Source organism: Phoxinus phoxinus (assembly GCF_949152265.1).
Source record: "Phoxinus phoxinus genome assembly, chromosome: 9".
In the NCBI taxonomy this organism is placed as follows: Eukaryota; Metazoa; Chordata; class Actinopteri; order Cypriniformes; family Leuciscidae; genus Phoxinus; species Phoxinus phoxinus.
The window spans coordinates 28,999,100-29,015,190 of NC_136884.1; the positions used below are offsets into that span (position 1 = coordinate 28,999,100).

At 37.7% G+C, this 16,091-nt stretch overlaps 1 protein-coding gene across 4 annotated transcripts; it reads left to right on the forward strand.

The window, feature by feature from the left end:
- The first annotated feature begins 4,104 nt into the window (after positions 1 to 4,104).
- LOC307003768 (tripartite motif-containing protein 16-like) lies at positions 4,105 to 15,665 on the forward strand. 4 transcript variants are annotated; one of them, XM_079622556.1, is made up of 9 exons: positions 4,105 to 4,271; positions 4,354 to 4,466; positions 5,301 to 5,340; positions 8,013 to 8,589; positions 9,135 to 9,230; positions 9,316 to 9,549; positions 13,906 to 14,065; positions 14,199 to 14,246; positions 14,479 to 15,665. In XM_079622556.1, exons 4-9 carry the CDS (start codon positions 8,017 to 8,019, stop codon positions 15,003 to 15,005), a joined length of 1,638 nt encoding a protein of 545 aa, XP_079478682.1. In that variant the 5' UTR covers positions 4,105 to 4,271; positions 4,354 to 4,466; positions 5,301 to 5,340; positions 8,013 to 8,016; the 3' UTR covers positions 15,006 to 15,665. The 4 variants fall into 4 exon arrangements, with proteins under 4 accessions (XP_079478682.1, XP_079478681.1, XP_079478684.1 ...); XM_079622555.1 differs by having other exon boundaries at positions 4,105 to 4,466; XM_079622558.1 differs by lacking the exon at positions 5,301 to 5,340.
- The last annotated feature ends 426 nt before the right edge of the window (positions 15,666 to 16,091 follow it).

Here is a 16,091-nt window from a genome sequence, read left to right on the forward strand (position 1 = left end):
ACATTTAGTAGTTTTGATTAACTGAGGTTGATTAATAGATTTATGCAAAAAAAAATGTAAAAAATTATTTATCCGATACATTTATACAGCAGTTTAAAGTACATAACGAAATGGTAGTGAATTTGAACAAGGGTTAAGAGGCATTGTTAACTCTTACATTCTAATTACATGTACAATCAAGGCATCGTATGAAAGCTTATCTTCCACTCTTTTGAAAGGTGTGCTCAGTTTGTTTCTAGCATAAAGTATCAGGGAGATATGGCTCAGGATTCATGAATATAATTAAACGTTTTTAAAGCAGAGTTAAAGCAGAATTTGAGGTAGCATTGTTTTGACCCTAATTACAAGTTTCCAGCTGCTTGTTGACCGTGTTGTCCACCCAGGTTGTGATCCTCAGACATCATAGATTCCATTTTTATGTGACAACCTTTTACAGCAGCCCATGTCTGCTAAACCCCCTTTGCCCCCCTGGGTATTAGTTTTGCTTGGAAAAAGCTGGCCCAAACCGAGGTAGCGTTTTATTTCTTCCATTATTGAAATAATTAAATGTTTAGTAATAAACTTTTATGACAGAAATATATGTAGCCTAAATAATTAAATTCTTTCATTATCAACACTTTAATAGCCTAATGCTAATGTCTAGAATTAAGTGTGAATCTTCGTTTTAAGTCGGTCTCAAACTCAGATAGCCTGTGGGGGGTTGGGGGTTCAGGAGGTGTTAATGTTCTGTCTTTCATATGGAGAGTAGCCTAAGCCTGATGACCAGGCAAAGGCAAAATACCTTTAAAGATAACTCTCTCGATGTGTCCAAATGTAGGCCCTATATCCTATTAAATTATAAATATTGTAGTTTTATGTATTGTTTTATGTGTTGGTTTTTCACATACAATTTCAGTTGAAGTGTTCAACCCATTTGTTTCAACTGGTTTTGTAGAGTTTTAACATGTTTGAGCAGTGAGTTTGTCAATAATCTGGCATTATCTAAACATGAACTATTGACGAAATGCGTTGCCAACTAAACGAATGCATGTGAGCAGCAGATACAGAGCTCTTTTATTCGCGATCCACCTCGTTTTATTGTAAGGTGAATTCAACCAGGCATTCTGTCTTTGGAGCAACAAAGGCTCATTTGTTAGGTTTTTTTTCGTGATTTGTATGGATGCCACACAGCGACATACAGTATTATCAGCTGTATGATGTGTTTTAACCCTGAAATGTTTAATTTCGAGAGAGACCCGGCACACGCAGTGCAGGGAGACTAAATAAATTAAAATAAAAGAGATCCAGCGCGAGAGAGAAGCAAAGAAAAACGCATGATCTTAATTTATGTTGCTATTTTCGTTTTGTAGACTAGCCTACTGTTTTAATTGTTTATTTAGCTGCAATTTCTTTGGCAATACAAATTTAAAATGTCGCAAGAATAAGATTGTTTCTTACTTAGAAAATAAACTCTAACTCGATGCAACCCTGTTTTAAATAAATAAACGCTATGGCGTATCAATGTCAGTCATCTCAATTTCGTGAATAATTCACAAAACAATTTAGCAGATTAAAGACTATCATTTTCATTTTCTGACGCGATCGGCTGATAATCTTCCTTCATCAGTTTTGTCGTCTGTGCAGCGGCTCTACTGGAAAGTAGCAAATTTATGTTGTAATGTGCCATTGATAATTAAACAAAATGCTTGACTTTAATAAACAGTTACCTATCTAAGTATCAAGAAGGGTAAAACACTAATGCTGTCAGCCAAGGCTGAGATTCGATCTCGCATCGTTTGAAGCGTCGTGAAGCTCGTGCTGTTGCGTTGTCCACTGCACTATCATCGGACCGCTGTTAACATCACGTCTTTATGCTCTTGCAAAGCCTCATTGATTTAGCCTAATATTTTTCTATTGCAATGTTTTGTGTTGAAATGTTTTCATTATTTATTAAATGTATTATATTTTATTTCAGTATTGTGATTATATGAATTCATTGAACTACATGTTTCACTTGAATTGATCTGTTACCACATTTCAATCACTCAATGAGCCGCGGCGCGGCGGCAGATTACGCAATAGAGAAAATAAACTGACACTTTTCAAAGTCTGCGATTGTAGCGCCTCTTAGTGGTCAAAGGCAGCAAATACACACCCGCAATTTTAGGTAAAAGTATTATTCTGGTTGAGTACCAACTGTACACTTAAGCCTGTGTACTCCCTTCATAAACAAATCATGAAAGTGTTAGATAAAAAACCAAGGGACTACCATCATTGTACTATTTTGAATAGGTTACATTTATTAAGTTTTAATAATTTTGTATTTTATACTGATGTGTGCCTGATGTACAAAATTATTCATAATCTTGCTCCACCCCCTCTTCAGGGATGCGTGACCCATAACGGAAGTGCAGGTAGGACTAGAGCATCTGCCAGGGGAGATTTGGTACCGCAGTAAAAACAGCCTTTGGGCAAAAAGCTTTCTCAGTTAGAGTAGTGGGGCTGTGGAATTCCTTACCTACAAACATTCAAAGCCTCAATAGCTTCTCAATTTTTTAAAATAAGCTTAAGTACTGGCTACTATCTCAACAGATCTGCAACCACTAATGACTGTGTTGTACATTATCTGTTTTATATTCTGTTTTTAAATGTTATATTCCTGGCCCTGTATGTATTGGGATGTTTTATGTGGTTTATGAGTAATGTATGTTATTTTATTTGTTTACCTGCGCAGGGACAGCAGATGTAAACTAGCTATTAGCTAATTCTGGTGCAATTACTTTTAATTGTGCATTGTCCCTGTAAAAATAAACAATAAAATGAAAAAAAAAAAATGAAATGAAAGCATTGACAAGTCAATCATTGGTGGCACCATGGGCCCCCGAAATAAAATTCTGCTTAGGGCCCAATAAAGGCTTGAACTCTGTGAACTATCTGTACTTGTTGAGTTAAAGGGGTCATGACATGGGTTTTTTTATTTTATTATTATGTTCCCTTAGGTGCAATTATAGTATTACTATATTTTTTTCTACAAAAAAACTTTTAAAATGTAGTGATTTATGACCTTTTCCATCCCTGTTTCTCATCCTCTGATTCAAACAGTCTGTTTTGGGGGTGTTTCCCCTTTAAGAGTTCAGTGTTAACGCCCACTGTTATGATTGGCTAACGTCAGTGCCTATGCATCAATTATTAACGCCTCCAGCCAGAACCTGTGCGGATTCAGCGTATTTAAAAAGTTGTTTAAAGTTTTAAATACATTACTTACAGTTTGCGTCGTCGTTGTTGAGCCCAGAATAGTCGTCACGGACTTGTCTTTGAGCAACAGTTTTCTGGCAAAGCCAGCATCATTTTGGGATTTGTTCTCAAAACAGTCATCCTTCAAACGATTAAACTAACACTGCCGTGACTGAGACGTCCGCAGAAAATAAAGTGCATCCATTTTCCCCTGACGACTGGATCTTTCGCAGCGTATTCAAAGATGTTGTTTGTCCACAGCCAGGAACAGCACATCTGCATGGCATCGTAATTTCCCTGTACACAGACCCACTCGCTGTCCGTCGACTGAACACTTGTGAGGCGCGACGATGATACGAAATGAGCGTAGTTGCCTTGCGCTTTAAGCGTAGTTGTCTTGTGCTGGAGGCGGTCTTCGTACCGTGACGTCACTTCTTACCATGGATCCAGAACGAGCTGTATTTAGAGCTTGATTAAATAAATTATTCGTTTATAATGGGGAGGAAGTCTTAAGCTATGAAACTTGCAGGACGTTTTAATGGTACAAAGACCTCTTATATACCAAAAGATCAAGGCAAATTTGGTTTCTCATGTCATGACCCCTTGGCTAAATCCATGGCTAAATCCATGTCTGTGGAGCTTCCACTTTATAAGCTGAAAGTGCAACAACATTCAGGGTGGGTTGAGTAGAAGTGAGTACAAATGTGGTGTTGCTGAGAGTGGTTTAAGAAGTGTTTTCTTTGTGTGTGGAAGGAACTTTTCAGCCAAGCACTATATATATATACACACACACACAATGGTGTTTATTGACAGTCTGTTTATATATATATATATATATATATATATATATATATATATATATATATATGTGGCAGGGAGGGCGTTTTTGTTTTGTTTTAATCATTGATATTGATGGCCAGTCTATCCAATCATCGGTGCTCCTGGGCTTTAAAACCGCAGCGCAGTTACCGCTCGTCAGGCGTCATGTTTTGAATCACCGCGTCATTAACGCGCTTCCGCCACTGCTTCCTGGAAACCGGATGCGAGCACCCGAGCCGGTAAGGGGAAGGCGCTGCTAGTTGTTTTTAGCTCCTGAATTGTATTCAGTTATGTGAAATGCGTTCTTTTAATGTACCTTAGAGACACCGCTTCGCTTTGAAGAGTGTGCTGCTGTCCCCCGCTGCACAAGCTCGTTAGGATTGTTATTGTTTGCGTGTACTGGATGCGCGTACGGAATCTGGATGCTGGAGAAGGTAGGGAGAGTTTGCTAATCGTGCGCTGTTGCATGACATGCGTGCCTTTGAAGTGCTAGTCGTATTTAAGAATATGTCCTAATCTTTACCCTTTCTCAGTTGTGAGAACCTGAGTTCCCTTCTAGAGAAAGCTACGTTTTTGTTTCCTCGACGATCGGTATGTATTAGTTTTACGTGCGTATTAATTTGGAGAATTTATCTAGCAGAGTAACAATCTTATGTTGTTTATAGGTCCATAAAGGGCTATAACTCATTCCAGACGGGGTTCTTCGTGTTCATTTACGGCCGCAGTGCTGTCCTGTTTCAATTCGGCTGCAACTGTTACTGTCAACTGATCCAACTGCACGTTGGGGCTTTAGTTGATTTCTTTTAGTTTCGCTTTGACTTTATGTAGTTTTCATTTTTCTTCGAGTTGAGATTAACTACAGAGATTGGTGCTAACATCTGAACTGCCATCTTTGTTCCTCTCTCATTCTAATATATTTTGGTTCTTTCTATTTTGTTTTTTATTTGTATTTGATTTTGCTTTAAAGTTGAACTCTTTATTTTCTTATTATTTTCTGAAATAATAGTTCATTTCTTTAACTCATTCCAAATTGTTGGACCGGTTTGTTTAACCATCTTGCTGGAAGTTGTGTTTTTCCTTTATTGATTTCTATATGTTTTGCTGCCTTTGACATCTGGTTATTTTTGCCCAACTGTTTACTTCAATTCATTAATTATAGTGTTTTGGTTATTTTGATTTTGAGCATTTATAATCCTTCCAACTAGTAAAGTGCCTTTCTTTATTTTATTTCTGTATTTGATGTATATTCTTTGTGTGTGTGTTGGCAGGGCCTGAGCACCAGGGGCAGAGGATTCTCCTTTGGTGACGGTATCTTTCTCACCGTGTGCAGTGCTTGATATTAACACGTGTGCGTGTGTGTGTGTGTGTGTGTGTGCGCGCACAGTGAAGTGCAGTGGTCCTGCGTCTGCGGGTGGCATGCTACGACTCCCTGCCTCGGTGCCTCTTGCCCCTGCCTCGACCAGGTTCTAAACCTTTAGGGGTTCATTGAATTTGAACGAAGTGCCTGATATCCTTTTTATTGTTCCCTTTTTAGAATTGTCAATAAAAGTTTTGTACCATGACCCATGTCTCTGACCTCATTAGGTGATACGAACCTGTGTGTGCCTTTTGTTGGGCTTATTCTAATTCTTTGGGTGAAATTCCCAGAGTGGCGTAGTCGGAATGTGAATGATACAATCTTATTAATTATAATTCTTTAAGAAGCCCCCGTACACTGCCCTCGTGTCACACGCCACATATATATCTATATATATATATATATATATATATACATATATATATATATATATATATATATATATATATATATATATATATATATATATATCACTGATTCTTGAGAGTTGGGACAAAACACGTTTTTAAAAACTTTTTTTTTTAAATACACACTATATCAATTATAGTTATACGTTTCTGCAGAGAAAGGTCTTAGCTATTTAACCATGTAAAGGAACAGGTTCTAAATAAAAACACATTTTTAACAAATTTACATGTTTCAGAACTGGATTTGTGTCAACTCCGTCAGACACACTAAAAAGTAAAAAATTTTAATTCTTCCAATCCAACAAGAATCTAAAGTTCTGAAGTATATTGTAATAGTGTTTAGTTACTCTGATATGTAAAAAAAATACAATATATAAACTTGAGTTGTGATTTCACACTATTCTGAAAACTCAGATGTCTAAATATTTGCATTTTCAAACTTTGATTTTAATTTCAATATTGTAAAAACAAATTCCTTAAATAAATAAAACATAAGAGGATGTAGATCAGATGGTCCTTTATTACAAAAACAACATCAACTGAAGGAAGAATATTTTTCCCCCCCGAAAAATGTGTGCATTGCTGATTAGTGAACAGATGTGCTCTTTAAACACTACTACTAAAACTACTCCTTGTTATTAGAGTATTGAACTTACTGTAAAGCAAACTATAATAAACATATTGCACATACACCGTTTCCAACTGTTTTAAATTACACTTTCCAACTATAAAAAAAATAAAATAATAATAATAAGGGAAACCAGGGGCCGTGATATTTTTTTTTGGCCATATCGCCCAGCCCTACACTGGCTTCTTAATTCTCTATCTCTGTCTCTACATATATAAATATATATATTAAAGTTATAGTTAAAGTGCTGGCAAAATTACACGTTGCACAATAATAAGCAGACCACTGTCAGCCCATTCTCTACAAGTCAGATGCGTATGGTTAAATAATGTAATGCATGCTATGTATGTGCATTTATGTGTAAATAAAACCCTGAAATAACAGTTTAACCCTTCACTATATTCACAAATAATATTATATTCGCACATTAAGAGGTTATTGGTGGATTTGTCAACTCCGTCATCGTACAGGTCAACTCCGTCAGACATAGAACCTGACGGAGTTGACGTCTGACGGAGTTGACGTAAGGGCATGTCTTTTCCGCCAAAACATGTATTGTACACTGCAGCTAGGTAGTTTTTCCTCAGTTGCTAGCTGTCCCAATAACCTCACTAAAATGCTTAAATTCAATCCACTCTGGTTTAAAAAAAGTATCTTAACAGAAAGATGGTATTGACATGGTGCAGCTGTGACCATAGGAATATTGACATTGTTTGTCTAAAATATAAAAAATGTAAACTGTACTAGAGCATGTGTGGTAGTGCTGCATTCACCACAGGCAGGGAGATGAAAAGGGGTCCTCAGGGATATAGCTGACCATGCTATTTCCTGATTTAAAGAGCTTTATGAAAAAATCTGACGGAGTTGACAGAAACTGAGGACACAACTTTAATAGGCAGATTTTTATGGAAAATATTGTTTGATGTTCACTTCATGCATTGTTTTTTATATTTATACCCCTTATTTTTTATTTGATATATATGTTTTCACAATTGTAGAGCTTTTTTCAAGTTTTTTGGGATGGTTAATATTGTGACCTCTTGCTGATGACAAGTGCAATAACATGGACCTTCTAACCACAGACCATACATTTAAACAAATTTTCCCCAAAAAGATAAAAAAGTTTATTCCAAAAATCAGATAGGTATAGACAATTCCTTTAGATTTAACTTTGTAAGTATGTCAATCATGATGAATTTCTTAATTTTTGCTACAAATTAGACTTTTCTATGTGGGACATGTTTTGTCCCGACTCTCAAGAATCAGTGATATATATATATACATATATATATATATATATATATATATATATATATATATATCGAGAGAGAGAGAGAGAGCTTTTTGTTATTCCTTTCTCACAATTTTGGGAATGCTGGATCACAAAAGACTGGCAATAAACACCATTGCACTTTTTGACACCAGTGACTGTTCTTACCATCACGTCTCGTCACTGATTTACAGACACGCCTGTTCTGCACACGACACTCAAACACAGAACCAGGAAACAGGAATCACATGAGTTCAGGGAAAGTGAAACTGAAGTGTAGTTGAGCTGTTGTGTGTTTGTGTCTCTGTCTTCATGCAGTAAAATGGCAGAAGCCAGAATATCTCAGGATGAGTTCATGTGTTCAGTGTGTCTGGATCTCCTGAAGGATCCAGTGACTATCCACTGTGGACACAGTTACTGTAAGATCTGTATCACAGACTGCTGGGATCAGGAGGATGAGAAGAGAGTCTACAGCTGCCCTCAGTGCAGACAGACCTTCAGGCCAAGACCTGCTTTAGCTAAAAACACACTTCTGGCTGAAGTGGTGGAGAAACTGAAGAAGACTAAACTTGCTGCTGAGTGTTTCGCTGGAGCTGGAGATGTGCAGTGTGACGTCTGTACTGGAAGAAAACACAAAGCCGTCAAGTCCTGTCTGGTGTGTCTGAACTCTTACTGCCAGAGTCACCTTGAACAACACGAGAGTTGGTTTAAAGGAAAGAGACACAATCTGACTGATGCCACTGGACGACTGCAGGAGATGATCTGCCAGAAACACGACAAGATCCTCGAGGTTTTCTGCCGCACTGATCAGAAGTGTATATGTTTGCTGTGTGCGATGGATGAACATAAAAACCACGACACTGTATCAGCGACAGCACAGAGGACAGAGAATCAGGTATGAACTTACAGACGTCCCATTATTATCATTTACTGGCTCTTAGTTTTTGTTAATGGGGTTATACTAGAATACATTTACATTATTTAATGTCTATTTTCACCCTCTGACTGAACTCTGGTTTAGGGTACGTTTACAAGACAACAATATGCTTTAAGTCCCCATGTAGTCAATCATTTTATCCCTTAAAGGCACACTATGCAAGAATTGTACCTTAATATAACAGCTTCAAAGTCATTTTGATGGTAAACAAACTCGTAGTAGGGCGAATCATCCCTATAGATTTTATACATAAAATAAACACCAGCAACAAAAAAAATATACTGTTTATGTTTACTGTTAAGAATAAACAACAATCTTCTGGTTGTTACCCCTTTATTCACCAAACTTTACATGTTGTTCCCTTATAATTACACATAAGTACTTTATAGGTACACTATAATTACAGAAAGTTACACTGTTAAATCGCTTTAATTACACATTACTTTCCGGGCTGTAATCTAAAGCGTTACCGATGTTTCTCCTGTCATCGGTTTGTCCTTTAGCTCCAGCTGAAGGAGACGCAGAGGTCGTTCCAGCAGAGGATCCAGCAGAGAGAGAAAGATCTTCAGCAGCTGAGAGAGGCTGTGGCGTCTCATAAGGTGAGTCTGGAGAAGAAGAGAAGTTTGACACGTCTCAGTCAGGACTCACTGAAGACACTGTGTGATTGTGATGTGTGTGTAACAGCGCTCGGCACACACAGCAGTGGAGGACAGTGAGAGGATCTTCACTGAGCTCATCCGCTCCATTGAGAGAAGCCGCTCTGAGGCGACACAGCGGATCAGAGATCAGGAAAAGACTGCAGTGAGTCGAGCTGAAGGACGACTGGAGCGACTGGAGCAGGAGATCAATGATCTGAGGAGGAGAGACGCTGAGCTGGAGCAGCTTTCACACACACAGGATCACATCCAGTTCCTGCAGGTAACACAGATCTAGAAGAACAGGGTCATAGTGGACTTGAGCAAGAGACTCAAACTCATCTGATCTTCTTCTGTTGAATGAGACGCACTTACAAATGCAGTTCAGCTCTGGAAATCTCGGAGGAAACTTTTTTTCTGAAAGATATATTGAACTTCCAGACAACAACAGTTCAAAACTTTTGTTTACAACGTGAAATCCATTCATTAACCTAAACTTAATAAACTTAACTTGAATGTAATGTTACCACCCAACAAACACAAAACGTCTTCACAATGCACTATATTGTTTGCAATTAGGTAATGTAAACATAGGTAAAATATTTTTTTTTTACAAATTTTAAAACCACACCTAAATAATAAAAAAACTATGTAACCAAAGTAAAATGTTGAACAGGCATGTTTTCTTTAAGTACTAAAAGAGAAGAAGTTCAAATCATGTGTTTACTATGAAGACAAAACCACACCAAACTGCAACTTTTGTGAGACGTTTTATTTAGTTGTTAAAATAACGTAATATGTACATTGGAATTAGCCTAGAAATCTAGACGCACCCTAGCGGCAGCAAAATGTATTTTGCAGCCAGGGCAGTCTAGCAACTCTCCATAGACCTTCTAGCTGCAAAAACCTAAATTGGGTCAGGCCAATCACGTCGTGTATAGAGTAGGCGGGGGCGGGCTTAACATATGAGGACAGAGTTGCGACGGCTGCCACTTGAAAACAAAGAATGGCGTCTGCGGATGGAGAACAGCGGTCTTTCGAATCTGCTTTGGCCGCGACTCTGGAGGACTTGGAGTTAAGTTTTTCTTTAAGAAAAGAGCAAAGAACAGCACTTAAGTCATTCTTAAAAAAGGAAGATGTGTTTGGAGTTTTGCCGACTGGATACGGAAAAAGTTTAATATACAAATTAGCACCACTGGTGGGAAAACGCATGGGACTCAGATTCGTTGCTCTGATTGGTTGTAGCGCTATCCTATTGCGTGCAGAGGGATTTTGAGAGACAACCGTTTATCCCGCCCCTCGGATTAAGCCGCGTCTATGGAGAGTTGCCAGACTAAACATCTTGATGTAAGTCTGGCTTGCCAGGCTACATTGGAATAAGATATTTTAAAATATCCAAAATACAACCAGGCCAAATTGTCTATGGCTGTGGTTCCAAACCCTTGTGTAAGTAAACGATCCACTTGCATGTTGCGCTCGTTTTTATCGCGTTGACTGTGCGGATGCTTCATCTATGTTTCATTTCCGGTGGCATTTTTTAGGCCGCAACATAACAGAAACAGTCTCTTTAGCACAGGGTAGGAAAAAAGCCTTGGATAAATTGTGTGGCTTCCCAGTTGTGGCAATCCAATGAGAGATAATGAACGAGGCGTGAGGAGCTTCTCTTTCACCGTAGCAGATTTCTGTAGCTCTCATGTTTGACCACGAATAGGGCTGTCAACTTCAGAAAAGAAAAATGCGGGACAATCGTGGTTCTTTACAGGAAAATAAGGGACACTCAAAATATTTGTAGGCTACTGTATCACACACAGTAAATGTTATTTCAGGTTCGTATGTGTTTAAAAGGTTCTCAGACAAACACATAGTTCAAAATAATAGCATTTATCTGAAATAGAAAGCTTTTGTAACATTATACATTACATTTTAAAGAAAGTAATAGCCTACTACTCTTATTCAGCAAGGACGCATTAAAGTAATCAAAAGTGACAGTAAAGACATTTTATAATGTTACAAAAGCTTTTTTTATTTCGGATAAATCTACTTTGAACCTTCTATTCACCAAAGAATCCTGACTTCTTTTTTTTTAACAATAATAATCAGAAATGTTTCTTGGGCAGCAAATCACATCAGCATATTATTCCCTCAGGAAGATTTCATGTTTTCTTGCGTGGCTGGATGGATGTTGGACTCATGAACAATAATCACATTGTTTGAATTAATCAAAACCGATTTGCCGATATCAAAACCCGGAAATGAAAGCGATTTTCCGTTAGCACCAGTCCGGATCGATTCTGTTCGCAAATCAAACAATGATTTGTCCCAAAAGAATAATTTATTCTCAATTTAGAGTTTGTTATACGTATATGCTCAGCGTATAAGTCTATTTAATCGGGACAAGGGAGGGGCTGTACGCGACAAATAAATTAGGGACGTCCCGGCTAATTTGGGACAGTTGGCGACCCTAACCACGAAGGTCCCGTAGTTTAAACTGGAAAAACTGGTTGCAGTGAATCGTGTTGTCAAGAGTCTTAGCATTTTGGAAGGTTTAAGACTCTCCTTCGCTAACACCTTGAGCCATGAGCTCATGAAGAGCCATCAGAAGCAAGCTAAATAAATGAATTAGAAAACGCTGCATTTGCCATTTGTTTAGTAATTGCTTCCAGAAATGTAGGTATCCATAGAGTTGGATTAACGCAGCTCACATGGGTCCAAGATCGAAAAATATGGAAATATAGCAATGCTTCAAGTGTTTTGAAACCACAAAACCTGACCACTAACTGCTCAAAAACTGCTCAAAAAATTCCATTTTAACAAGATGTAAAATAAATGTCTGATTTTTGAAACACAAAATAGCCCACAGATATTTTTTATATAGCATGTAAAAGTTGTCACTTTTTGAGGATTTGCAAAAACGCACCGTTTTGTGCCGGGCCCTTTAAATGCAAATGAGCTGCTGCAGAGGGCGGGGTTTCAAGAGCTTGTGTGTGTGTGTGTGTGTGTGTGAGTTAGCAGCATACTGTCTATGTTTAGCAGCTGCGATTACCTCACACAGACACTAAAATGACAGAAACTGTTCAGCTTTTAATGTTAAAACGGAGTCAGACAAAGATGGAGAGACTCAAGAAGAAGTGACAACATGTAGAAGCAACAGGACGTCTCTGAATGGTTAGTTGGTGAATTTATGTTGCTGATGTGGAGTTAACTCTCTTCAATTAGCATATTCTGTCATGATAATCTATAAATCGCTTGTATAGGAACTGTTGTGAGATGCACACAGAGTGACTTTCTATTGCATGTGAAAAGATGGATGCTAAAGTTTGAGCTGACTCACAAATGTGCTCGACTACAACAACTTTTCCTCTTCTTAACATGGACTGCGTGTTCCCGGGGGCGGGGCTTATGTACATTTTAGGGTTGCTGATGTCACTAAACCCAGATGAATGTCGTGTAGTCCCAGCCGTTTGTTGTAGTCCTTTTCTTCCTTTGCTTTGAACTTTGAGCGTTGTAACTTTGCAGATGTTGTTTATCCTCAAACAGCAACATTACACACTAACTAAAGTTAGAAAAGTGAAATCATACTCAACCACCCCTTTAACATTTATGTTCTTAGCTCATTTTTTATCTAGTGGTCGACCGATATATCGAAGTCCAGAGTGTCATCAAAATAAAAGTCCCACTTCAAAGACATCGGCCAATCAGAAAATCAGTGTTTCGGCGCTCCCGACTTTTATTTTGACGGGCGGCGCTGAGAACACCAGCGCCTGAGAAGAGAAAGCAGCGCCTGATCACACAGCGATCACTCACATTCATTAGTTCACGATCTCTGTCAGTCATATGCCTTTATATTATTTGTAACAGAACAGGAAAAACAATCAGGCTAAAATACTTTCTCATCCGCCGTCAACATTCAGCAAATGCACATCTACATCATTTAAACTAATCTATTCATTATAAATCGATAATTTGTATACATCATTTATACAAATCTATCATTTAACAAATCACAAACCTTGCAGGTTTAATCGAATCCAGCTGTGATATCTTGTGAAGTGTGCATTTGTAGCCTGCATAAGTGTAATACTGCGAGTGTCTGTCGAGATTGAAGAACTTTAAATCCTTCATTTTAAAATATGCTGTGCTATATCCAGTTGCCCACACTGTCATATTCATATTGTTTTCACTGTGTGCTGTATGTAAAATTAGCGTTACTTTGTCTTTATTTGAGAAAAAAACATGATTACCAGTGCGCACAAAATTACCAGATTATTGAGTGCCCTGATAGTGTTTATTTCCTTTTTATTCACATATTCATATATTTTTTAAACAATTACTTTGTGAAAAATACTGTAATAGGATTGCAGATTTAATAAGTTGCCATCTAAAGGATATATATATATGCTTTATACTCGGTCGACCACTAGTTTTATCATCCGGAAAAAAATTGTGTGGCATGCTATAATTTGTTGATCTAATGTCATATAATGAATATGAAAAAAAATATGTATCTGATGCTCTGAAAGAGCTCGATTTAAATAAGTTACTACAGATGTGAAGTCAACAAGAGCCGCTCAGATCTGGCAGTAGTGCAGGTTATTGATGAAGTGTGGAGGTGATGAGCTCTGATTTCTGTTTTCTGTAGAGTTTCCAGTCTCTCTCAGCTCCTCCTGAATCTACAGACGTAAATGACAATCCCTTCAGTTCCCTCTCCTCTTTTGATGCCGTGAGAGAATCTGTCCGTCAGCTGAGAGACAAACTGGAGGATTTCTGCAAAGAGGAGCTGAAGAAGTTCTCAGACAGAGGTGAAGTCTCAAATCATCCTCCATCATCTCATATCATGTAGAAGATCATGTTAGAAATGTCTTAGGAACGGATGCAGGGATCATTTTCTCTCAACATGATAATCACACTCTTCATGTTTGTTGATTTCCACAGTCACTTTCACCAACATTGTTCCCAGAACCAGGAACGACTTCCTACAATGTAAGTCACTGAGAAAACAAGCAGAGAAACTCACTGAGTGTGTTCATGTTCTTCCTGTAGAAGGAGAAAGAAAACATGACAGAAGAGATTTAGAGTTGATCATGTGATGATTTGCACAGGATATCTGGTAAACTGCACTGAGACACTGCAGATATATTGAACATGAAGAGTTCAGCTATAATAAAAGATCAGATTCATAATTCCTGATTCTGATGTGTTTTCTCTCCATCAGATTCTCATCAGTTCACTCTGGATCTGAACACTGTGAATAAACTCCACCGACTGTCTGAGGAGAACAGAGTGATTACATTCACTGACACAGTTCAGCCGTATCCTGATCATCCAGACAGATTTGATGATGTGCGTCAGGTGTTGTGTAGAGAGAGTGTGTGTGGACGCTGTTACTGGGAGATTGAGTGGAGTGATGGTGTGTTTGGTGTGTGTATATCAGTGTCATATAAGAGCATCAGCAGGAAGGGATCGGGTGATGAGTGTTGGTTTGGATATAATGATCAGTCCTGGAGTTTGTACTGTTCTTCCTCCAGTTACTCATTCACACACAATAAGATAAAGACTGATCTCCCAGTAAAGTCCATCATCAGGAGAATAGGAGTGTATGTGGATCACAGCGCAGGAACTCTGTCCTTCTACAGCGTCTCTGACACAATGAGCCTCATCCACACAGTCCAGACCACATTCACTCAGCCGCTCTATCCTGGGTTTAGGGTTAATATTGGATCATCAGTGAAACTGTGTTGATGAATGAGAACAGACTGTAGAGAGACTCTACCCATAATGCTTTGAGCTGCATGATAAACCAGTAACAGTGAGATGTTAGAGAGTCTCTTATTTTCTCTTCATTACATTAATACTACAGCTGAACCTCTGTCAGTGAAATATCATGTCAGAATAAATGTGTGTAATGAATCCTCATATAGACAGTAAGATCAGTGTGAAATAAATAAAGGTTAAATAAACCTCCTCTTGAACAGAAATTAATTTACAGACCTGAGACTGACAAAACTGAGATAAGATAAAAACAAGGATTGAGTCGAATCATCATCAGTTAAATCCAAATAATTCAAAATATATGACGTTTGAAAGAAGGAAAATGGTAACCTGACCCATGTGATCTATACGATGACCTTTGACCTTCCTGAAAGATGAGCCAATCCCACTGGATTATGACCTCTGCCAGTGTTTCTTACTAATAAATGTTAAAGAAACCTCCTGTACCTGAAAAACAGAATATGATTTCTGTCTCTGATCTGTTGCATTTGTCCTATTGTTTATAATTTGCTTATTTGTACTTTTTTTTTTTTAATAACCAGAATATCTACATTGTGATATATTGTTATTGTTGTTATTATTTGAATTAAAATTTCTTATATCTTGAATTAAGATTTTGGTCAAATCGCCCACCCCAAAATGACTCATAATATGAACTCTGCTTTATTAATTCATACTCTGTTTTTAACATGTATTTTTAACTTGTAAACACACATTTGTAGCTATTTGAATATTAATTATTTATTATTATGAAAATCTTAACATGTGAAAATCTATAGTTATTGCCAAGGGTGCACATAATTTTTTCAGGGAGTTACTCAGGTGAGTACCAGGAGATGGTGTTTGGTACTCACCCCATAATGTAGCGTGGACACAGCTGTCAATCATGACGTCACATTTATGTTTTTATAGCATAAAAATAACTAACTAAAACCAAACTTATTACCGAACACTTAAATTTACATCGTGAAAACCTAAAATGACCTAAACGACCTAAAATGATAGAAAACAACTTTGGAAAAAAATTATTTGTAGTGTTATTTGATTGTTCAGATT

Excerpts from the sequence above, each read along its gene's own strand:
- LOC307003768 (XM_079622555.1), top strand. The coding sequence starts at position 8,017 with ATGGCAGAAGCCAGAATATCTCAGGATGAGTTCATGTGTTCAGTGTGT. Across the intron at positions 8,590-9,134 it reads CACAGAGGACAGAGAATCAG|CTCCAGCTGAAGGAGACGCA; the intron begins GTATGAACTTAC and ends TTTGTCCTTTAG. Across the intron at positions 9,231-9,315 it reads AGGCTGTGGCGTCTCATAAG|CGCTCGGCACACACAGCAGT; the intron begins GTGAGTCTGGAG and ends TGTGTGTAACAG.